This window comes from Mastigoproctus giganteus, chromosome 4, assembly GCF_048544385.1.
Source record: "Mastigoproctus giganteus isolate SK-2022 chromosome 4, ASM4854438v1, whole genome shotgun sequence".
Taxonomy (NCBI): Eukaryota; Metazoa; Arthropoda; class Arachnida; order Uropygi; family Thelyphonidae; genus Mastigoproctus; species Mastigoproctus giganteus.
The window spans coordinates 49,542,383-49,567,251 of record NC_143578.1 but is presented as its reverse complement, the minus strand read 5'-3'; the positions used below and the strand labels follow the sequence as shown (position 1 = coordinate 49,567,251).

At 34.8% G+C, this 24,869-nt stretch overlaps 1 protein-coding gene across 3 annotated transcripts in view; it reads right to left on the bottom strand.

Moving 5' to 3' along the window:
- Window positions 1–24,869, bottom strand: part of bur (GMP synthase burgundy) — a 182,154-nt gene that overhangs the window by 54,712 nt on the left and 102,573 nt on the right. For all 3 annotated transcript variants that reach the window (XM_090372708.1, XM_090372709.1, XM_090372710.1), the window contains exons 8-9: window positions 17,225–17,390; window positions 9,054–9,202 (exon numbers count right to left, since the gene is read on the bottom strand). In XM_090372708.1, the coding sequence (XP_090228834.1) occupies window positions 9,054–9,202; window positions 17,225–17,390 (315 nt within the window). The remainder of the gene's footprint in view (window positions 1–9,053; window positions 9,203–17,224; window positions 17,391–24,869) is intronic.

Sequence of the window (24,869 nt, the reverse complement as noted above, 5' to 3'; positions counted from 1 at the left end):
GCAGTAGAGTAGCTAAACTTTGTTAAGGCGAAAAATTATGATTGGGTATAGTAAGAAAAATAGTACTCTGATATTGCTTTCGTTACACTAATCACTCACAGAGCATAAAATGTAGAATTTAGTAAAGCAAAAAGATGATTAAATTAGGGATATGAAGTTGGGCTAGGGTAGTTCGGGGTTGCAAACCCGTTCCTATAGTTAGGACCCTGAACGAATGTCCGAGAGTAGGTGCATCATGTACTTAAGTCAGTTGTGTTAAAGTGTAAGATATATATAAGTTACAATTAACAATTAAATAGATAAATAAATCAAGATATAATTAAAATTAATTACAAGGTAATACACTATGTTAGACCAATCGGTGGGTACAAGTTTTCCAGACCGTAAAAAATAATTATATATATATATATATATATATTATTTTTTTTTAAGACAAATTTGTATTATAGGCTATAAGCCACATTTAGTGGGGGAAACAAAGTAGTTGTGCGAATAATTATGTAGCAACAAAATTTCCATTAAAAACTTTCATGTACTGTTACCTTTTTACATCAATAAAAGTTACAATAAGGACATAAGAAGCCCTGTGACATTGGGGTCCTGGAGCAACTGCACCTCAGTATATCCTGCTTAAAACAAAAGTCTCAGCAGGATATACTTGCAGCACATACACAAGTCTTCAGTGAGATGTTTGTTGTTTGTTTATTTGGTTTTTAGGAGCATTAGCAACTAAGGCCATATTGCTCCGGGAATATGCGGTGGTCATTCCCTGACCTTTCTGCATCCTCCGTATTTGGTAGTCACAGGCTTGAACCCCGGTCTAATCAAGAAGTATGTGCTACGCACTGCTGCTCCTGCCCACCTGGCTACGGAGGCGCCCAGTGAGATGTGAGACACATGTCAGCACCACTACAGTGCTGGCATGTGTCACATGGTCATGCAGCCATTCACAAGCTATTAATCACCTCAATTATTGCCAGATGCCATCTGCTTGGAGTAAGGCCTAACATTCTTGGACTGTAGACCAATGGAAAACTGTGATTTGGAGTGGCAAGTCATGGTATGTGGGTTACTAGTCTGACAGTTGTGCCTAGGTATGCCTGAAAAGAGTTACTTGCTGGAGTGTATCATCCTGACAAAGATTGTTTGTTTGTTATTTTGGTTTTTAGGAGCATTAGCAACTAAGGCCATATTGCTCCGAGGATATGAGGTGGTCTTTCCCTGACCTTGCTGCATCCTGTATTTGGTGGCCACGGGCTTGAACCCCGCTCTAATCAAGAAGCGTGTACTACGCACTGCTACTTCTGCCCACTTGGCTACAGAGGCACCAACCTGAAAAAGAAGTTTGGTGGAGACTGTGATGGTTTAGGACTCTTTTCGTGATTTGACCTGGGACCATGGTTGTTTTGGACTAAACCATGAATGTTCGGGAAGGTCCATATCTACATCAGTAGGACAACACTCCATGTCATATTGCTTGTGTTGTGACAGACTGGTCTTAGGACATAAACATCAGAGAGTTAGACTGGCCAGCCCAGAGCTCAATTCTATAGAGAACTTCTGAGATAAATTGGATTGCCAGGTGTACATGAGGCAAGATGGCAACAAACTGGTTGCTTCTTTAAAGGCCAAATAGTGGAAGACTGCCATAAAGGCTAAAGGTTTCAGTACATGTTATTAATGGTGGGCAGTGTGTGTGTATTTTCTTGCAATCCGGGCCAATGACACCTGACGAGAGGTTGGTTTTGTAAGTTGTGTGGCAACATCCTTATTTTGTCAATTTTGTAATTATTTCTCTTACTATACATATTTTTTTCCCTTTTACCCACTTTGTGTGTGTGTGTGTGTGTGTGTGCGTGTGTGTGTGTGTGTGCGTGTGTATTAATAAAACAAAAGTTAGCAATGTTTCCAATTTTACACTAAATATCAATGAGAACAGTAAACTTGCAGATTTTTCAAAAATTCCGTATATTAACATTGGACACAAAAATTGCCAAAATACGATATGGAAATTAACCAGGTAATCAAGATCCTCATTTTCATTTTACAAATTTCATTTTTTGAAAAGGGAATTTGTAAAAATATATCCTATTAACTGACCTGGTAGCAGGTATATTTCCTCAAGAATATATATGTTCCAAGTTATAGTAATCATTTTAATGGTGACAGGTGTAATTTCTAGACTTCTAAAATAGCGAAATCAAATACAGATATTTTAAATAGGATGCCTTTGTCCACTTTTCTTTACTGGGAAAAAAGGGGCCTAATTCATTCTCTTGTAGCTGATGGTTATGAGAGAGGAGGGATGGTCTAGTCTTCACCATCCCATCTGACTATGTGACCAAAAGCATTTGACCTACTATTCCTAAATCAATTGGGAAAGCTCAAAGATTTAAGCCTAACTAGTGATATTTTTTACAAAGCAGATTCCAATTCCACTGCTTTCATCCTAGCTAGTAATATCACTCACTTTGACAGCTTTCAAATCTCAATCTAGTCCTAGTACTCTAACTACAGTCATGTAGCCAGTTCATTAGTTATATAAGTACCTGATCAGGCTGGCAAAGCTATCTGTACAAGTTCTTCAAAACAGATTAAATCTCAGAGATCCTTCTCCCTCCAACTTCCTGATTCATGCACAGGTACTGCACTACAGACCAACATGGTTCAAGCTCAACAGGCAGTTAACACCTCTCGATTCAACCAAAGACATAAAATTTATGGGTTATAATAAGTTTATAAGCTATGACAAATTTCTGGTTAACAGCACTTTTCATGATAAAAGACAAAATATTTATTTGAAGAACTTAAAATTTTATGGCCCATAATAAATTTCAGCCTCTTAAGATTTTTGAATATTTAGTTGTTTAACATATAGTTTATAATTTAGTTGTAATGCTGATTTATATTTAGAATAACTTTTCTAGCTTAAATTAATTCCTCCATAATTAATTTCTGGATTTTGAGTATTATAATATTTTAACACTAAACACAATTTTAGGGCTTATGCCTCAGGCTGTGTGAAAGTTTAACTGACGCACAAGTTAGCGAAGAGCATCATTTTAAGTATATCTCATATTCTGAATACCTTCACAATAAGTTGCCATGATATTGCACTACCTCAAATAAGTAATGCTTCACCAAAGGAGAAGACTATTGTTACTTATTCTCTTATGGAGTATATACACCATCAGGCATCTCTCATATTGTGGAGTTATACTTCATAACTGAATTGTCATCATTGCATCACCAGGGTACCTACCCACCCACTGAGGAAAGGCCAAATAGCCTTGAAACAGTACAGTCTGGGTGGTGGTATCCACTGAGAATAAATAACAATAGTCTTCTCCATTGGAAAAGCGTTGCATTAGCATTAGTAGAGGCATACGATGCAAGAAAGCAAGCTTATGCAGCATCAGCCAAAAAAAACCATTTCATCCCTCCATTCGTTCCAAATGCCTGTCCAGCTCAGCCTTAAATTTATTTAGGCTATTAGCTTCCACAACAAAAGATGGAAGCCTGTTCCACCAATCAACTCTACCCATTGGCTAAAGGAAAATTTCCGCACATATATTCTACAACTATATTTCCTCAATATGAAACTGTGCCCCCTCAGGTTCTTAGTCTGAGCAAGACGAAGAATCCCATCAGCATTCAGCTTGCTCAACCCATTCAAGGCCTTATACACCTCAATCAGATCACCTTGCAGGTGCCTACTCTTCAGGCACTGCAATTTGCAGAACTTAAGCCTTTCCTGGTAAGAGCACCCCTTTGTTCCCCTTACCAATCTTGTTGCCCTTCTTTGTGCTCGTTCTAGCAACTCTACATCCTTCCTAAAATGAGGCCTCCAGACATCTATACAGTACTCTAGGTGTGGTCTGACCATTGCCTTGTATAACGGGATTATCACCTCTGTGTCCCTGCTAGCAAAATTCCTATATATCATTGACAAGACTCCATGACCTGCGCTGGAATCACGTCTGCACTGTAGCAGCTTACCCTTGATGCCATACCTCTCCAATTTGCACAGCTGTCTTCCATTTGCAACAGTATCAAAAGCTTTCCTGAAATCCAAGTATATGATATCAAAATTATTTTTGGCATTCAGTTCCTTTGTAACCACATCATTGTAACCAATCAAATTGGTCAGACAAGACCTCCCTTTGACAAACCCATGCTTTGTTTTAACTATTACTGCAGTCTTGTCTAGATAATCCTGCAATGCTTCTTTAACCAGTGATTACATTATTTTCCCTGGAACACAAGTTAAAATAACATGTCCGTAGTTACTTGTGTCACCTTTTGAACCTCCTTTGTGAATTGGTGATACATTTGCACACCTCCAGTCCATGGAGCCCTCCCCTGAGTCCAAGGAAGCTCTCATAATTATGGCTAAGGGTTTGCTTACTTCCTTTGCTGCCTCCTTTAATATAACTGGATAGATCCCATCCACCCCAGGTGCCTTCCTTATGTTTAACTTCAACAATTTCTCCTCCACTTTGCTGTCAGTTATTACAAAATCACTTAGCTCCCTGTTAGCATTTGATAAACTTCTGGCACTCCCCTCATTGAGTAACTCTTCGTGCGTGAATGTAGATGCAAAATGCTCATTCAGTTTATCAGCTACCTGAGCATGATCATCAATAGTCAACCCATCTATGTTAAGTGGTCCAATCTGATTCGTCCCTTTCCTTCTAGAGTTTACATAAGTAAAGAAATCCTTGCTGTTTTTCTTTGCATCCTCTGCCAAAGATTTCTCATAATCTGCCTTCGCCTGCCTAACCTCCTTTATGACTTGATTACAGACTAGTTTATACCTGCCATAGGCTTCTGTATAGCCTGATACTTTATATGCATCTCATACATTCTTCTTCTCTGCCACTAGCCTCATTAATTCATCTGACATCCATTTAGGCCTAAACCTTGAACAGTATTTCTTAGCTGGAATGAAAAGCCTAGTAGCCTCCAAAATTAAGTCTCTGAAGGCCTCCCATTTAGAATTCACTGTTGGTAACATCATCAGTTGATCCCACCGTACAGAATTTAAAAACTGTCTGAGACCTCTGCAGTCACCTTTATGAAAGCAAAAGCTCTTCCCTTTAGCCTTGACGGTAGTTACATCTTTAAATAATTCCCACATCAATACATTGTGATCACTGTCGCCCAGCGGTTTCTTTATCTGCAGATTCTTAATGCATGAAGAATTACTAAGGATAATCAGATCAAGAGTATTACTCCCTCTGGTTGCCTCTTGAACATGTTGCTGTAGAAAACAGTCATCCAATAAATCCACAAAAGTCTTGCTAGTGTGCGAGCGACCAACCCACAAGTTCCAGTCAATATCTGGAAAGTTAAAATCTCCCATTATAAGACATTCTGATTTACTGGCCCACTCTATTTCTCTGCACAATTGCTCATTATACTCATCAGATTCATTAGGCCTATAACACACACACCTACTCTCATTTTTCCTTTCCCAGTGCTTATTTCACACCAAACAGACTCAACACTGCATTGTCCACCAACATCAACTGGATGCACTTCCTTAGATTTTGTGTGTTTCTTAGCTAACAGCTTAACCCCTCCTCCCTTCCTATCGTGTCTATCCTTCCTATACACATTGTACTCTCCAAATTTAAACTCTGCACTGCCTATATCTGTGTGACACCATGTCTCTGATATCCCCACAATATCTGCCTTTGATGTTTTCACTAGCACTTCAAGCTCATCAAATTTATTGACTATACTCCTAGTATTGGTGTACATGCAAGTATACATGCATCTGTTCCTGCTCCTGGCCACCCTAACACAGCCCATGTATTTACTTGTTCTATTACAACTCCCAGCAGTCCTGGAAATCTCCATTACCTTGCTTTCCAGTCTGCTGCCCATTCTAATAGAAGCAGTGCATGAATAAATTTTGCCTCTGCCAGTGGCCACTGTTAACCTTTTTGTCTGTGTATCCCCCCACGCTAGCAGTTTTCCGACCCACCTAAAACTGCCTTGTAGCATCAGCAAATATTCTTGCACCCTTTCTATTTAAGTGTATCCCATCCCTGTAGAAGCAGTCTCTCCTGTCAACAAGCACAGACTAGGCTGAAAAAAATTTGAGGTAGTGCAATAGCATGGCAACTTGTTGTGAAGGTATTCACAATATGAGATATACTTAAAATGATCCCATTCTCAGCTATTTTAGAGTTTGCTCAGTACTAACATGATGCACTTGCACTAACTAGTACGTCAATATTTTAATACATTATTAATCTTATTGTTGTTATTACTTTCTTGTGTCTTTACCTTATCTTATATGTTTCACATGTATACTGAGAATAACATATAAGATGAGAATTACTTGGCCTTCACCAAAAAATGATTTGTACAGTCGATTCAGGTTATCTGGGACACATCGGGACTAGTGCATTTTGGCCCGATTAAGCGGCTGCCCCAATTATCCGAAGTTTCACATAAATAGTTAAAAATATAATGGACCCCCGCTTTACAAGTGGTTCACTGTACAATCAAATCACGTTATGATGGACTCACCATAGTAAAGTACCGTTCACTATACAATGTGTACTAAGCGCCGGTTATTGTGATCACGTTTGTGAATTGAATTTTAATTCTATTAAACAGCGATTCTAATCAGCGAAAATAGGAGGAATATTATCCACAGGCTATAAAAGTAAAGATATATTAAGCACAATTTACCCTTTATTACCTTACCAATTAAAAAATTAATTTAATGATACGTGAAATTCGGAAAAATATACATGATAATCGGAATAATTAATACGTACTGTAATATGTACATACTAACTAAACTAGTTGACATTTGTGGGTGGGGGTTAAAATTTAAAACAGTAAAAAGATAAGCAATCAATAACAAAAAACACGGCACACACAAATTGCAAGTAACACGATACATGCAAGTGAGAATGGAGTAACCTAGTTACGAAGCTTTAAAAATGGGAAAGAGAAGAGAAGATTCTGAAAATTATTTTTTTTTATACGATTGAAGATTCCATAGCAGTGTAAACACATTTTACCATAATAACCCACAGAATTTTAGCTGTCAGTATTATCGCAAATTCAATAAGATCGAGTTTATTATCAGTTTATGTTAGATTTCACTAACAGAAAAGCCCAATAAACAGGTGACTGTTAATTGTTTTTATTGTTTTATGGTTGTTACCTCCAGAAATCCGATCAAACTACGTGGTACGGTCGGAGACAATCGTAGGGTAATCTTCAGTGCTGCAGTCTCCTGCCCCGATTAAACGGCATGTTGTCCCAATTAAGCGAAGTAAACCCTGGCTATTTTCTTGATTCGGTTCTGTTTTTTTAAGATTTGCCCCAAATAAACGGCTGCCCCGATTAACTGGTGGCCCAAATAACCGGAATACACTATATTTCATTTGAGGGCATGTGGCATATTGATAAATATGGCAAGCATCACAACTTTTAGTTTCATACATGCAAACAATAAATGTTAAAGTTGGATTTTTTAAAACCAGTCACCATCTATAAATATACCTACTCTCTTGAATGTGTCTCCAATAATTTTCCTTTTTTCTTCAGGATTAGTAGTTGCACATAAAATTGGAGTACTTTCTCAAAAGCACATTCATAAGCTTTCATTTGAGGCTAGCTTAAATGTGTTATATTATCTAACATTAATTTCAGGTGTTTTAAATGCTAAACTTAATTGTTTACTTTTTAATGTCATATTTTTTTCAGTTCCCATTTGGAACAAGTGACCATTTATTTCAACAAACATTTGATGTCACTACCTTGTATCTTTTATAAAAAAAAAAAAAGTGGTAATTTAAATCTATTAATATGTAATATTTTTTCAGGTCCTATTTGGAAAGTGGCTTCAGGAAACATTTGATAGTCTACTTTTCACTTACAGAAGGCTGGCAGCTTCATTAAATTCCCTGGGTGACTTCCCAATTGCTACAGTTTTTTTTATCTACATTACTTGTTTATTTTTTTAACATCTGCAGGGTAATAACTTGTTCAAGAATACCCACATTCAGCAGTTCCTTTTCTCTTTCTCTTAAGCTATTGAACAGAACATAAATAACATCTTTTAACTCGTATCCAGTTCTGGTTCTTCACTGTGTTTGTAACTGTTTTCTCTTATTTTATTTTATTTTTTTTTAAGTTTTTGAGTATGTTTATCACTGTCAAAGTAAACCAGGAGTATTAGTTATTCATGGCATGTTTCCTGTGATTTTGCCATTGGACATGCCTAAATTAACATGTAAGTTGCTAGTAATAAACTTGAATTAAATCAACACCCTGTGAAATGCTCTTTTTCACCCTTTGTTTGATTTCACTAAATAATGCCTTTCAAAAATCACACGAGAATCATTCTTCATGATCAGTTTTGTTACCATTAATTCTGTTTCTTTCAAACTTCACTACTGATGGTGCAATTTTCTTAAAATTCAGTTATATCACACAAATGTTTGCTGGTGCATCAGATTTAAATGTTTATTTTAACTGCATACTTGTTTGTACATAATGCAAGTATTCTGACTAAGGGATTTTGCAATGAATCCTGTACCATAAATATTTAAACTGTTCAATTAATTCTGTGTGTATATTAAAGTTTCCTTTACAAAAGCATATATTGTATTTCAACTACATTCCATACAACAGTTACATCAATGTGAATATCCTATCACAGATTAGAAATGCACATCAAACACCCAAGCATTTGAAATGTTGCCGGACAATTTTAATAAAAAGATGAAAATTATGAATATCTTCATTTTTTAATTTCTTACAGTAACGTTTAAAAGCAATTGTACATAGAAATATTATACACCACCACTAATATCTGCAAAGTATTGCCATATATCATTCTAAAAGGAATAATACTGCCTAACCTTCCATGCTCACCAAAAAATTATTTGTATTTCATTTGAGGGCATGTGGCATATTGATAAATACGGCAAGCATCACAACTTTTAGTTTCATACATGCAAACAATAAATGTTAAAGTTGGATTTTTTAAAACCAGTCGCATCTATAAATATACCTACTCTCATGAATGTGTCTCCAATAATTTTCCTTTTTTCTTCAGGATTAGTAGTTGCACATAAAATTGGAGTACTTTTTTTTCGTGTTGGGTCTTTTCTATCAACTGGTACGGTAGTTGTTCCACTATAGAAGCTATGGGATGCATTAATAACTAGAAATATGGAAAATAAATACATAAATAATTAATTACATTCCACAGTTTTATTTTTCATTTATTATAACTTCTTTTCTTTTCTAATCTAAGTGAGTATATCCATAAATAATAAAAAGCAAAACACCTCAGGATACAAAGCTTAATTAGTAGTAAACATAAATGACAAAAGTTCAACAGTTTGTAAAATAACTGATACCTGTCAATGCAATTTGGTATGAATGTACATTATGTTATATTCTACGAGAAACAAGTATGTTTCTTGTAGAATATAACATAATGAAGATATTCATAATTTCTAAAATACCCAAATAAAATTTGGTATGTACATGGGTTACCAATTGCTCTCCTAGTTCGGCACCACAAGTGGTGCCGAACTAGGAGAGCAATTGGTAACCCATGTAAAAGTTTTGGAAGGCGGCTGGTGAATTGATTCATATCTAGAGACCCCTGAGGGTACTCTAGGAATTATCTTCAGTATGAAAAAAATTTTAATTTTTAAAATCGAATTTCATACACTAGATCATTTTTGCAAGATCAGTAGTAGATGGAACAATGTATGTTATATGAACATCCACTACTGGTGGATGTTCATATAGCACACAATAATTTGTTAATGTAGCAAGCACATATAAAATGAATATCAAATTGGTACATTATTATTTTGGAGTCATTATACAAAAAAGACCAAACACAGTCAGAACTAGACAGACTACTTATGAAAATATTTTTATTCCCACTTTATTTCTCTTTCATATTTTTGGCTTAAGGCAACATCTTTATAAACAACTTCTCATATTTAAAGAAAAATTTGCACGATGGCCAGTAAGCAAAGTGGAGGGGCGCGTGTGCATGTGTGTGTTAAGTGTACTAAGGCTATGAGGCATCAGCATGTTATGGTTGTAATATGTATTATTCTTTGGATAGTTTTGTCTGTTTGCTGGATAAAAAAAAAAAAAAAACTTGAGTTTTTGAGAGATAAAACCACAAAACTCACACTCATGACTAACTTTCACAACACAGACAAGTTCACCCACCATCAAGATTAGATTCAAACCTAAGCCTTTTCCACATGGTGTGTAATGGATCAATTGTAATTACTGTGCTGATCATAAGGATGCCATAAAGTAAGGTTACTAACATACTATAGTATGAGGAAATACAAAATGAATTTTTTCTCCCTTCAACCCAAATGTTGAAACAGACATAAAAAAAAAAAAAATTTTTTTTATATCAGTTTCAAATTTTACAAACTATTCAAAAGAGGTTCCCTTTAGTTATTACAAGGAGACTTACAAGTACCAAATACAAGACATTAACAATATAATATATCTCATTAAATGTTAACCAGGTTGTAAAGCCTGTTACATAGGTATAGGTAGCACCACTACGAAATACGGGTCATCCAAAATGGCAAACACAAGAGCGTACTACCATCATCACAACAGTTTTAAGACCAACCAAGGGGGGCACCAAGCTTACACAACAAGTGCAGTCATATAATCACAACCCAATGATTGACTCTGCTATCACCCTAATTAAATTAAATTCCAATTACAGTTGGTCGTCGACTTACGACCGACTTCTGTTCTGACTGACAGGTCGTAAGTCGATCTGGTCGTATGTCGGCCATATATTTATTAACAGTATTTTTTAACCTTTCTAATCTTTTTATTATCTTTATAATTTATTTTTATAATCTTTTAAATTTTTATCATCTTTTATTTTTCATTTTAAATACAGTAATGCTTTTATCTTTTACTTCGTTTCTACGCCTAAGCTATCTCTCCCTAGGAGGTTAAATCCAAACGCTTTGTACATTTTAATTGGTTTATTATTCATACTGTTTATAAAAATACAAAACTACGATCTATAATTACATATACAGTATTGTACATAATTTGAAAAATAATACTGTACATAATGTACTGTAAACACAAAAATACAATCTAAAATTAATGTAAAAATTAATACAAATGAAATTTACAAAATCAAATTTTTAATCTTTGCTTGTGCTGGGTTGTGGATCATCAGGGTCATTTTCTTGAGTTGAGGTAGGAGATGTTTTCTTGATGAGGAACATGCTAAGCTTTGTTTGAACAGTTTGTTTCTTTTTTTCTTCATATATCTCACGATAGCAACGCACAGCGTCTTGAATTCAACCTTGAGTTCAACCTTTGTAAATCGTTCGACATTAGCGTCCATTGCTTCGAAACTGGCGAGAGCTTTATTTAGTTGCGAAAAAGAATCTGATAAACCCTTTGCAGTGAATTTCTTTTCTGGCTTCTCTTCTTCTTTCTCTTCTTCCTCCCTCGCTTTTTCTTGTGCCACTCTCTGTGCTTCCAATTCAATCAACTCTTCATCCGAAAGTTCTTTTGTCTCACAGTCTAGCAACTCCTCTACGTCTTCTATTTCACATTCTAATTTAAGATTTTTTGCAAGTTTAACTATTTTTTCTGTAATCACTTCCAGCTCCTCTCCTTTTTCAGATCCTTCAAATGTAGTATTCGCATAACATTTTAGACACTTTTTCCAAATCTCCGACATACAATTCTTTGATACACATTCCCATGCGGTCGAAATATTCTTGACACACTGAAGAATGTTGTACTGTTTCCAAAAGTCTTGCAAAGATAAATCAGCATCAGAATCTATCGCATCGATGGCTTGTGCAAATGTCGTTCTGAGATAGTGAGCCTTGAATGCTGAAATAGCACCCTGATCCATGGGTTGAATAAGAGCGGTTGTGTTAGGTGGCATAAAAACCACTCTAACATCATGATGAAGGTCATCCAGATGAGGGGGGTGGCCAGGAGCATTGTCTATAACCAATAAAATCTTGAAAGGGATACCTTTCTCCGCACAATATTCACGAGCTTGGGGAATGAAGCAGTTCATGAACCAGTCTTCGAACAGTGCTTGAGTTATCCAAGCTTTAGGGTTTGAACGGTAGTAAATGGGCAGTGTGTGCTTGTTGATGTGCTTAAATGCATGAGGGTTTTCTGAATGATAAATGAGAAAAGGCTTCAGCTTAAAACCCGCGGCATTCCCACCAAGCAACAAAGTTAATCGATCCTTAAAAGCTTTGAATCCTGGCATCCTTTTTGCTTCTTGGTGTATGTACGTACGATTAGGCATGCGTTTCCATTGCAAGCCGGTTTCATCGACATTGAATATTTGTTCCAGTAGATAACCTTCTTCTTTGATTAAAAAGTCGAAACTATCAACGAATTTTTTGGCTCCATCTTCATCTGCACTTCCTGCTTCTCTTGTGACATGTACATTATGCAAAGCAAATCTTTTTTTAAAACGCTTAAACCACCCAGTACTAGCCTGAAAATCTTGTGCGTAATCGTCTCCGGTGCGTGATTTTAAACTCTGAAACAAACTTCTAGCCTTCGCTTGCACTGTGTGAAGGCTCATGGGTGTATTTTTTTATATTAAATCTTCCATCCATATAAACAACAATTTCTCCATTTCATGGATGGGTCCCTGTCGTTGTTTGGTTAAAATTGTAGACTTAATAGGCGCAGAACCTTTCACAGCTTCCCGAATTCTTTCTTTGTCCTTAAGTATCGTCGATACCGTGGAATGTGATAACTTCAAGTCACGGGCTATCGTATTCACTTTCTTTCCACCTTCATACTGCTGGATAACTTTCATTTTACACTCTAAATCAATAGTTTTCCTTAACTTCTTAGCTGGCGTATATGTAGATGAAGGCATTTTCCTTTTACTAAACATTTTATGGGTACAGTATTTCAATAGAATTTGAATTAATACACCACACGCAACAGATGCTTGAAAGCAACTGAGTGTATGTGACAGAGGAGTCTAAGAAATTTTATTGCTTAATTTTATTGCTAAGAAATTCTAAGAAATCTAAGAAAATTCATAATGAACAATGCTCTATGAAAAAAAAAAATAGGATAACACGATCTTCACATATGATCAAGGTTGTCTTGATTTTTTGGGTATTGGGAATGAGCCCTTGTTTCTAAGTAATAGGCATATTCTTGTGATTTGTCATCAGTAATGATGGAAGAAACAAAGTGCAGGTTAGAAGCAGCATGTTATAAAAGATCCTCACATGCAAAAACTTACTGCTCTTGGTGTTCATTAGTGAGAATGTGAAGTAAAAACTTGGCTGAATTGCATTACATTACCAAATCTTTGTGCTAGTTTCAGAATCCACTTTGAGATTCCAATGTCAGGCCAAAATAAAAGGGGTTATGAAATGATGAAACCATGATTACCTCTAAATGTCAACAAAGAAAACTATCAAGAATAAATGTATGAATTGAAAATTCTAAAAAATTCTAAATATGTTGCCAACAATAAGCAATTATCAGGTGATACAGATGCTTACAGTAGAGGTAAACTAGTCTACAATGAAGTTGCAAAGGAGGTTGGGCAAGCTAAGGCAGATTACAAAAAGTTTTTAGCAAAGAATGCAAATAAAAGCAGCAGACTACTTTACTTACATAAACACTAAAAGGAAGTGGATAAATCACATTGGTTCACTAGATATGAATAGTGTAACTGTTGACGATCATGCCCAGGTTGCTGACAAACTTAATAGGTATTTTGCATCTACACACACACAATGAATTTTTTTAGGAATAGATTCCCTAAGTGTGTCAAATTCTAATGGGGAGCTGAATGATTCTGTTATAATTGAGAGGAAAGTGGAGGAGAAACTGATGAAGCTAAAAGTAAAAAAGGCACCTGGGGACAGAGATTTATACAATTATATTAAGGGAAGCAGCAAAAGAGATAAGCAAATGTTTAGCCATAATTACGAGGGCATCCTTGAATTCAAGAGAGGTCCTTACAGACTGGAGAAGTGTGAATGTATCCACATTTCACAAAGGGGATCAAGGGGTGATATGAGCAGTTACAGACCTGTTAGCTTGACTTCTGTTTCAAGGAAAATAATGGAGTCACTTGTGAAATAAGTAATGCAGGATCACCTAGACAGCATGGATTTATTAAGGGTCGATCTTGTCTGACCAATTTAACTGGATACTATCGTACAGTAACAAAGAAACTAATACAGAAAAAAAAAATAAAATAAAATAAATAAATAAATAAATAATTTTGAAATCAAATACTTGGATTTCAGAAAAACTTTTGATACTGTTGCACATAAAAGACTGCTATACAAATTAGATCAGTGTGGCATAAAGGGCAAGTTACTGCTATGGATAAAAGGTGGTTGAGTGAGGGAAGACAGAGTGGTTATCAATGGCACCGCTCTTCTTGGACTAATATTATTAGCAAAGTACCCCGGGGTTCAGTGCTGGGCCCATTGTTGGTTTCTATACTTATTAATGATATTAATGAAGGCATATCAGGTTTAATTTTTAAGTTTGCAGATGATACAAAACTTGTCACAGTGGTTAATTACAGTAATCAGGGTATGCCAATGCAATAAGATTTAGATGAATTAGATAGATGGGCCAAGATGTGGCAATGAAGTTTAATATGCAGTAATGAGTTACCATTGACAAATGCTTAGGTTTTAGGTTTAGTTTAAAATTTTAATGTCACATTAGCAGCAGTGGCTATTATGCGCCAAGAAAAAAAAAAGGTAAAAATAGATTCTGGTAACATTAAAAGAGGTTACCTGGTCAAAAGATTAGGTGTAAGTTTAAAAGGTGGTATATATTCTAAAAAAAATAAAGCTTATTTTATATACATATATATAAATTAGTAAGCTGCAAAAAAATTAAAAAGAGCTGACACCTTGTCGTTGTCGGATAAAATCTGAGTGTATAAGGTTCAGTCATATGATTAAAAGCGGTAAAGTGCATATTATCAAAATCTGGGCACTCGATTAAAATATGTTTCAGGGATAAAACTATATCACAGGACTCACACACATAGGAGGGTCATCAGCCCTCAGCAAGAAAGAATGTGTCAGATGACTGTGTCCTATGCGGGTCCGTGCTAGAACAACTTCCTCCTTACGATTTCTGCGCAGACTAGATTGCCACAGTTCAATTACAGGCTTTATATGATATAATTTATTCGTAGTCTGTCTATTCCACGAATACCGCCATTGGGAGTGTATCTGCTGGTGTATTATTTGGCTGTAGTCTGTATAGGGGGCTGACAGGCAGTGATTATTATTGGGAATTGCTGATTTGGCTGCGGTGTCAGCCAAATCATTTCCCCTAATCCCAATGTGGCTGGGAATCCAGCAGAAGCGGATATCATATTCACGTTCATGGAGAAAGTGAATCTTCTGCTGAATGCAAGACAGAACTGGATGAGGATTATATCTCACAGTTATTAAGGCCTGTAACATGCTGAGAGAGTCGGAATATAAAATGAACCGTTGGTATTGACATTTACTAATGTGATCCAAGGCTAACTCTATAGCGTGGACAAATGCAAGGTACTGCATATGGGGAGCCATAATCCCAGTTTAACATACTAACTATGTGGTACCACACATAAGGTAGTGGAGAATGAAAAAGACCTGGGGGTGATTGTGCAGTCAGATATGAAGTTCTTTGAGCAGTGCAGACAGGCTGCCAGGAGAGCTCATGCAGTTTTGTCAATGATACACAGGAATCTTTCCAGCAGGGATAAGAAGGTGATTATCCCATTGTATAAGGCAATGTTCAGGTCATAAAGAGTATTGCATACAGGTCTGGAGGCCTCATTTTAGGAAGTATGTGAATCTGTTGAAACAGGTGCAGAGAAGAGCAGTGAGATTATTGGGAGGAACAAAATGGTACTCTTATCAGGAAAGGCTTCAGTTCTAAAAACTGCAGCACCTGGAGATTGGGCACATGTGAGGAGATCTGATTGAGGTGTATACGGCCTTGAATGGATTGAGTAAGCTCAGTGCTGATGGAATCATTCCTCTTGCTCAGAATATACGAAGGGACATAAATGCAATTGGCTGAAGGATGGTTGCAGGGCAGGTATGCGGAAATTTTCCTCCAGCAGGTGGTCAAGTGTCAGAACAAACTCTCATCTAGTGTTATAGAGGAGGGTATTTTGAATAAATTCAGGGAAGAACTAGATAAACTGTTAGAAAAAACGGACAGGTGTTATGGGAAGTGGACTTTTTTTTTGCTGATGCTGTATAAGCTTGCTTTCTTGCATCATTTTCCACTACTAATACTAAATGAGTTACCATTATTGAATACCTACACTGAATACCACTACTGAAGACAAACTTTGTAGTACCTATTTACAGAGCAATATGCAAGCATGCACAAAATTCCTAACTGCCTTCTCAGTCCCTGTTTAAAACATTCACCACAATTTTGTACAAATAATCAGGTTGTTCCTGTGGGTAACACAGATATCAAATGTCAAAAAAACAAATTTTTTTTGACATTTGTTTCAAAACAAATTATGAATGTTTATGTTTTTAAAAAAATTTTTTGACAATTTTTTTTGAAGTGAATCACCAAATATTAAAATATATTTCAAAAATATATATTTCTATTTTTGATATACTAGAAATTTTTTTCTAGTTACTTTTAGTTACAATACCACTGATGGTACAGCATCCCAAGGTGTATCATGGCTGAGAACTGTACGTAGTCATCCTTGCTTCAGAATATAAGTTCTAAACCCACTGAAGAAGATCGGTGAATAGGGGTTAAAACATGTGGTATGTCTAAACTTAAAATGCAAATGTTAAATGTTAACTCAGGTTAATAAAACCATTTTTTAAAACCAACACAGTGAAGTGTTTCCAGTTGCAAGCTACATCCATCTTGAATCAAACCATGCCTTTTAATGAACACATTAAGATTTGGGTGAATAAGAGAGAACAATGGAAGGGAAGTTGGAGAGAGAACATAGAGAGATGAATAGGTAAACAATGGAAGAGAGGGGTAAGGTGAAAAGCAAAACAAGAGAAGGAAGGAGGAACAAACCTAGTGGGGGGCTGTGCAAGTCAGTCATTTGAATTCAGTCTATTGTGCAATATCTAATTGTTGATTCAAAACTAGGAAATGTTTTTTGCATGGGCTCAGATAGTTTAGACATTACCTTTCATTTTAAGTCCCAGTTGCTTTAAGGACTGCTCAACTTGAAGACTTTCATTTTTTCTCATAAAGCCATTGTCAATGTGTATAGCAATTACTTGATCTTCTTTAAGAGCTTTATGCAATAATGCTGCACACACTGTAGAATCAACACCACCACTAACCAGCATCTAAAAATCAGAAAAAAAAATAAGAAAAATCAGTTTTAAATTTAACCATGTAGCTAGATTTAAAGGTTTTTAGCTTATACTCAGCAAATGGAATGAAAACTAATGTTTTAGGTTCTTCTGAAATTTAAGTCTGTCTCTATTACTGGCAATTTGTTGCATAACAATTTTGTTTTCCATTGTTTCATAAATATGAAATTGCACACAATTTATAGGGAAGTTTTTTTATGAATATAATAAGATACAACATGTCTCACATTCCTTATTTCTATTTTTGCACTGTTGCTCCACTGATAATGCAACTACAGGTGTAATAAACTGCAATCAATTATAATTGATAGTTTCACAAAACATTGCACTGTTGAGCAAGCACAATATCTTTTAACAGCAAGTCAGAAATAAAAATTTTATTAAGTTCTCCCTATTTTTACAACCTAATGGAATATAGCAGTTTTGTTAAGATAAGTTGGGGGGGCAATGATGCAACTGTATCAAAAGTGACCCTTTTACTACTATGGAAAACTTGGCTGTAGATCTCATGCAATTTTGTGTGATAAATGATGTTAGTCATCTTTCATTTTTGCTAATCACAACTGGCAGCTGGATGTCTCCCATTCTCATTGCATGTTCAAAAAGAACATGATATACTTTGTGGTATGCTTGTTGTGAATTGTAATGGAGGTCACTTAGTGGGTTTTAGAACATTTTCACAACTCTAATCAAAATGGTATGCTTTAATATCAAGCAAAAATAACAAAAATGCCAAACTATATGCAAATAAAAATCTAGGATGTTTAGAAAAGTAGTAGTAAAAGGCCTGCTAATGCTCTCGTTTGAAAATTGTAGAACAAGAACAACCTAATACACTTTTGCCAAATACTGTTTCTTTTGCTGATATACTTTAATATCACAGAAAATATCACAATGCACTACCAACATTGCCAATTAGTTCTCATTTTCCCTTGCAATTTGTGGCAAGGGTATCAATTATTGGCAAAGTGTGTCATGTTCTTTTAGATTTATAATGCCACTGAATGATATTAAGAATCTCAATATTCAACATAATTATACGAAAATATTAATAGCAGAAACCCTTGAAATAAAGCTGCATCAAAACTCAATTAATGTGCGTCGCCCCTTTCTCATTGAAGGCCTGATGTAGCTGAGTGGTCAGGAATGGGAGTGCAGTAGCATGTGCTCTTTGAGTGGACCGGGGTTCAAGCTCATGACTGCTAAATATGATTAACGTTTGTATTGATTGATTTATTGTAAACTCCACTGACCTGGTGGTCATGCCTGAGTACAAACAAGAACTTTTGGTCATTCGCCAAGAAAGCAACTAGTCTCTCAACTTTAAATTCTGTCATACATTCTGTGTTGTACTCACTTGTGATCACGACCTTTGTTGAAAAGCTTTCTCCGCTTCAGGAGAGTACCAAATTCGTATTCATTTTATTTAATGATGCTAATCTTTTTTCACTCGTAAGTATTGGTTGGTGATTTGATGCATTTTTGGGATCAAGTTTGGAGCTCTTAAATTATTGATACCGGATATGTTGGATCATTGATTTTCCTTCGGGTGTAAAGATACATTTAATTTTACTAAATTCATTTGTATAATAGAGAGTGTCGATATAGGAGTGTTTTACAAGAAATTACTGAGGTAATCCTCTTCTTCATTTTTTAATCATACATTTTAACAGTTCTCTAATTTTCCAAGAATGGATAAAAACATTAAGTGAAAACTGTATGTAGAGTCACCACATCAGTTTCACCTATGACTGAACCAGATTCAGCAAAATTTAACAAGTTGTCAATATGCTTTATAAAAAATGTATTGGTGAACTAAGTTATCTATAATAAAGTTATCCACATCACATCTACATATGACACAGATAATTTTATATCATATTTTAATAGTAGTTCTCAGATTTTCCAAGAATGGATAAAAACAAAGCTACCAATCTTAAAAATTTTCCAGTAACTTCAAAAGACAGAGAGGAGTTAGACAGTTTAAGTCAAAATGCTGCACAATTTTTTCTTTTAATGCACAGCAAAAAGTTGCATGAAGTACATTACATTTGAAACAAATTTTGAATAAATTTGAAAACTGATGAATAATATGTAGCTGAGTGGTCATAAGCAGAAGTGCGATAGCACACACACCCTTTGAGCAGACCGGGGTTAAGTCCATGACTGTTAAATACAGTCGATCTGCCAACCCTCACTGGGCCATCGTGGCAGATTATGGTCCATTCTGTCAACATGACCTGTTGAGGAGGCCTTCATCCTACAGTGGACTGACAGTGGCTGAAGATTTTTATTATATATATATATTTTTTTTTAAATTTCAAACTTTTTACTTTTTAAAAGTTTATACACATATATGCACGTGCACATGTTTGAAATTTCATGCATTTAATCGTTTTTAAGCTGGAAAATGGAAGAAACTGACAGTTTTATCTTTATATTTTAAGCCTATAATTTTTTTATTTTAGGAAAAATTTTATTTTTATTTTTTATTGAAAAAACACATACAGTACTTCAATCCATTAAGAAAAGATAAAATGTTGATATACTCCAAGAAGAACTGAAAAAACCCAAACACCTTTTCCTGAAATTAAAAAGAATGTTGTCACCTTTCAGATTCTCTGCTAGCAACTTGCTACAACATGAGGCATCAGCATGGCAGCATTAATGCCTTTTCTCTTATCTGTAAATTAAAATACCATGATGATGCTCCTTTCATATTTTAATGTAGTATTCTGATGTTCTGACCATGGCATTATTATGTACACACTGGCACACATAATAAATTTATAAAATAAGTTCTGATTTAATATTTATGGCTTGTACAATTAATACAAATAGGTTATTATTTTAAATGTAATTATTTCTCTTGGAATAGTTTTTTTTGCCAAATCACTAATCTTTTTATGCATTTTTATTCAGATGCATTCATTTGTATAGGGGTGAATGACTAGTACCTCTGTCCCACTGACATCTGTCAAAGTGGAATGAAAGAGAATCTTGGGATGCTTTCTACCAGTCAACCCGCCACCACTCCCCAATGATTTTGATTGGGAAGCAATCTATACCATATCATTTTTTAAAATCTAAATTAATTATTGCTCTTGAAATGAATTAACAATCAATGTTACTAAAAACAATACAGTGGACCCCTGCTTTACGGTATTAATCCATTACAGAGACACCATTGTATCGTGCAAATATCATAATGTGAACACAATAAAACATTGTTTTTTTGGTAATTCATTCCAAGACCTCGGAAGTTGAAAATTTCACTATATAACTAAGCTAGTTATCTCTACAATGGGTGATTTTTATAATGCACATATTGATTAAAAAAAAAATTATTAAAACTAATATATTGATTAAAGCACAACACAAAAAATCACTTCAACTAAAGGATGCAAAAATAAAACATGTAAGCAACATGTTTGCAAACGCTGCTATAAGCTGAGAGGAAGGACCACATGGTCAGCTGGGAGACAATCGTAAGCCCATCCCAACGTAAAGTGAAATAAGTAGTCGCCGGTTAACATGATCACTTGTTAGTGGAATCAGCTGCTTTAATTTCAAAAACCAATTCAAATCATTAAAATGCACTACACTTTCATTGCTATCATATGTTTGGTTATAAGAATCAATTTTGAATGCCTTTGTGATATTTTTCTAAAGCACATTTCTGGAGGTCACTACCATAAACCAATAAAAACAATTTGCAGTTTCTGATTTATTGGGATTTTCTGTTACTGCAGTCTATTATAAACTGGTAGTAAACTCGATCTTATTGCATTTGCGATAATGCCAATAGCTGGAATTGTCTGGGTTTTTACATTATTAGGGAAATGTTTCCCTTTGCATGAAATCTTCAATCACATAAAAAAACATAAAATTTCAAAATTATGTCTTCATTTCTACTTTAAGTTTTGCAAACATGTTACTCCATCTCTCACATGTGCATATCATGTTAGTTGTAATTTGTGCGTGCCATGTTCTTTGTTACTGATTGCTTATCTTTTTTACTGTTTTAAATTTTAAACCCTCCCCGAAAAATGTCAGTGAACAGAAATATCAATTAGTTAGTATGTACATATTACAGTGTTAATTAAGTTATGTACGTAAGCATAAATTTATTTTTATTTTGCTAACCTGTGGAAAATATTCTTCCAATTTTCACGTATCATTTAATTTTGTTAATTGGTAATATAATAAAGTGAAAATTTGTGATGTTTACTATTAAAATTCAATTCACAAACAATCATACTGACAGACGCTTACTACTTATTTTATAGTGAATGGCATTTTAGCATTAGTAGAGGCATATGATGCAAGAAAGCCAGCTTATACAGCATATGCAAAAAAAAAAAAAAAAAACCCCATTTCGTCCATCCATTTGCTCCAAATGTTTGTCTAGCTCTGCCTTGAATTTATTTAAGCTGTCCACTTCTACAACAACAGATGGAAGTCTGTTCCAGAAACCAAACCATCCGGTGACTAAAGGCAAATTTCCGCACAACTATTCTACAACTGTCTTTCCTCAATTTGAATTTATGTCCCCTCAGGCAATAAATTTGGGCAAGAGGAAGAATCCCATCAGCATTGAGCTTGCTCAAACCATTCAAGGCCTTATACATCTCAATCAGATTCCCTCACAGGTACCTAGTCTCCAGACACTGTAATTTGCAAAACTTAAGCCTTTCTTCGTAAGAGCAACCCTTTGTTCCATTCATTAATCTTGTTGCCCTTCTCTGTACTTGTTCAAGCAGCTCTACATCCTTCCAAAATGAGGCCTCCAAACCTGTATGCAGTACTCAAGATGTGGCCTGACCATTGCCTTATACAATGGGATAATCACCTCCTTATCCCTGCTAGAAAAATCCCTGTATATCATTGACAAGACACCATGAGCTACTTTTGCAGACCATTTGCATAGTTCAGAAAACTTCATATCTGATTTATTATGGAGAGTCCATCATTAAGTAATTTGATCACACGAACCAATCGTAAAGCAGGGGTCCACTATATTTTAATATGGTTTAATACAGCCTACAGTCTAAATGGTAAAATTTCCAATTTTTGGCAAGTTTCAATAGAAATCTTTTAATGTAGTTTATGAAGTCAGCCTCCATGGTTGACTAATGCTGCAAAATGCAAGTTTTACACTCGTAAAATAATCCCAAAATACTGAAGGAGGGTTGAATTAAAAAGAACAGAGGAAAAGAAATGGAATTGAGGGATTATTCAGGGAAATCTAAACTTTTCAATGAAGTGCAGAGAGTTTAAAAGGAAGGCTCACAGTGTCCTATGAAATTTATCAAACAATTATGCCTCACCCATGATAGTATTTAATTAATTAATGTTTTTTCACAGAGAGGTTGAGAGGGAACAGTCAGTTCCCTCAAACTCTGTTTGTGACCAAATCAGCTGATTCCATTATCTGAAATGGGGAAATAAGTTCAATATGTGGGTTCATCATGTTAATTTGTTTAGCCAGTGACTTGTTAATTACTGGAACAGGTTAGGGCCAACTGAAATCTAGGAATTTAATTCAAAGCTTAGCTGGATTGATACTTTTAAGAGTGAAAGACTTTTTTTTTTTTTTTGCTGGTGCAGCAAAACCTATGGCTACAATTGAATTTAAATAAAAGAAATAAAACTTCTGGGAATCAGATATATAGATATTAGACTTTAATTACAAGTTTTATGAAACACAAACCTTATTTCATAATAAAAAATTGTTTTAAAGAATACAACTTTCAGTGTACAGGTAGTTCTCGACTTTATGTCAATTCGAGCTATCGGTATTTTCACAAATGCAATAACATCGAGTTTACTACCCATTTATAATTGCTTGCAATAACAGAAAAGCCCAATAAACTAGAAAGTGCAAATTGTTTTATGGTCGTGACTTCCAAAAATGTGCTTTAGAAAAATATCACAAAGCCATTCAAAATTGGTTTTTATAACAGAACATATGATAATGATGAAAGTGTAGTGCATTTAATGATTTGAATTGGTAACTAATACAATTTACACTATAAAAACGACCTTTTAGGGAGTTATATAACAAAAATTTGAACTTCCAAGGTCATGGAATGAATTGCCAAAAAACAATGTCATTGGGTTCACATTATGATATTTTCGTGATACGATGGTAACGGATTAATATCGTAAAGTGGGGTACACTGTATTGTATAGCTACACGCGTCGTTTGAAATCCGGTATTTATGAAAGTTTAACATTCATTTTTTGCAATTAATGTTCATATTTTCAATTTTGTTGATACTTGAAAAAGAGAGGGAAAAAAAAAAAAAAAACCCTCATAAATCCTGGAACTCGTAAAGCGAGAACTGCCTATATATAAATATACACTAAGCAAATATGAAAAGAAACTAGGAACTTCAGTTCCTGGTTTCTTTTTAGCACTTACCAGCTGAAAATATATTTAATATTATTAGTAACAAGCTTTAATATTAATAGTTGTTTTCATCACCATCGAGTCAACTGTTAACACTTTAATTTCTTATTCATTTCATTTTCCATAAATAGTTTGTTCTCTATGTATGGTATCATTTCTCTCCATCAAAACATTACTTCTGCATTTAGATATTTTCCAATAAAATCCCATCTTGTAAAAAATTTCTTAAAGTTTCTCTTTGCCAATTAAAATTTATTTTTATTTTCTTTTAATCCTGGAATTAACTTAGGTATAGCTGGCACTTTTATTTTTTATCATAAATATTTATTGTGATAAAAGAGAAAAATTAAAAAAAAAATTTTTTTATATTTCTCGGGTGATAAGAAACTTAGGAGAATGTTTACTCTTTGCTTGACTTTGAATCATTTTCACAAATCATTCTAAAAATCTTTTTGCTACACTAAAAAACTTTATTACTTGCTTGATATGTATACTCTATTTTTTAATGCTTTGTTATTAAAATGTACATTAAAATCGAGTAAAATTTTCTTACCTTGGTTATGTACAAGTTTTCCTCTTTTTCTCTTCAATGTAGATTTATTGCTTTTTATATTTTTAAATGCAGTTCATTTGTGTATAACCACACACGTACGGCAATGCAAGTTTAAAAGTAGCACTATGATGTGACTCCACATACTACAGAAATGGAATATTCCTGACATGTTGCCAGCAATGGGACTAATTGACATGGATATGCAATATCTGCACAGATAGGGAAGTTTTAATTCTACATTATAAGGCAATTATGAGACTGCACTTGAAATATTCCAACAAGGTATGTCTTCCATATCTGGCCCTTTAACAACATCAAGTTTTGGTTAAAGACAGCAATGCATCTGGTGAGATTTCCAAAAAGGCACCACACGAGGAGACTTTGAATATGTGGACTATGGGGAAGAACTGCAGACTTAATCATTAGAAGTTTCAGTTTTCCTATAGCCAGTGAGTTATTAATCATCTCCATGGATAGTTGAAGG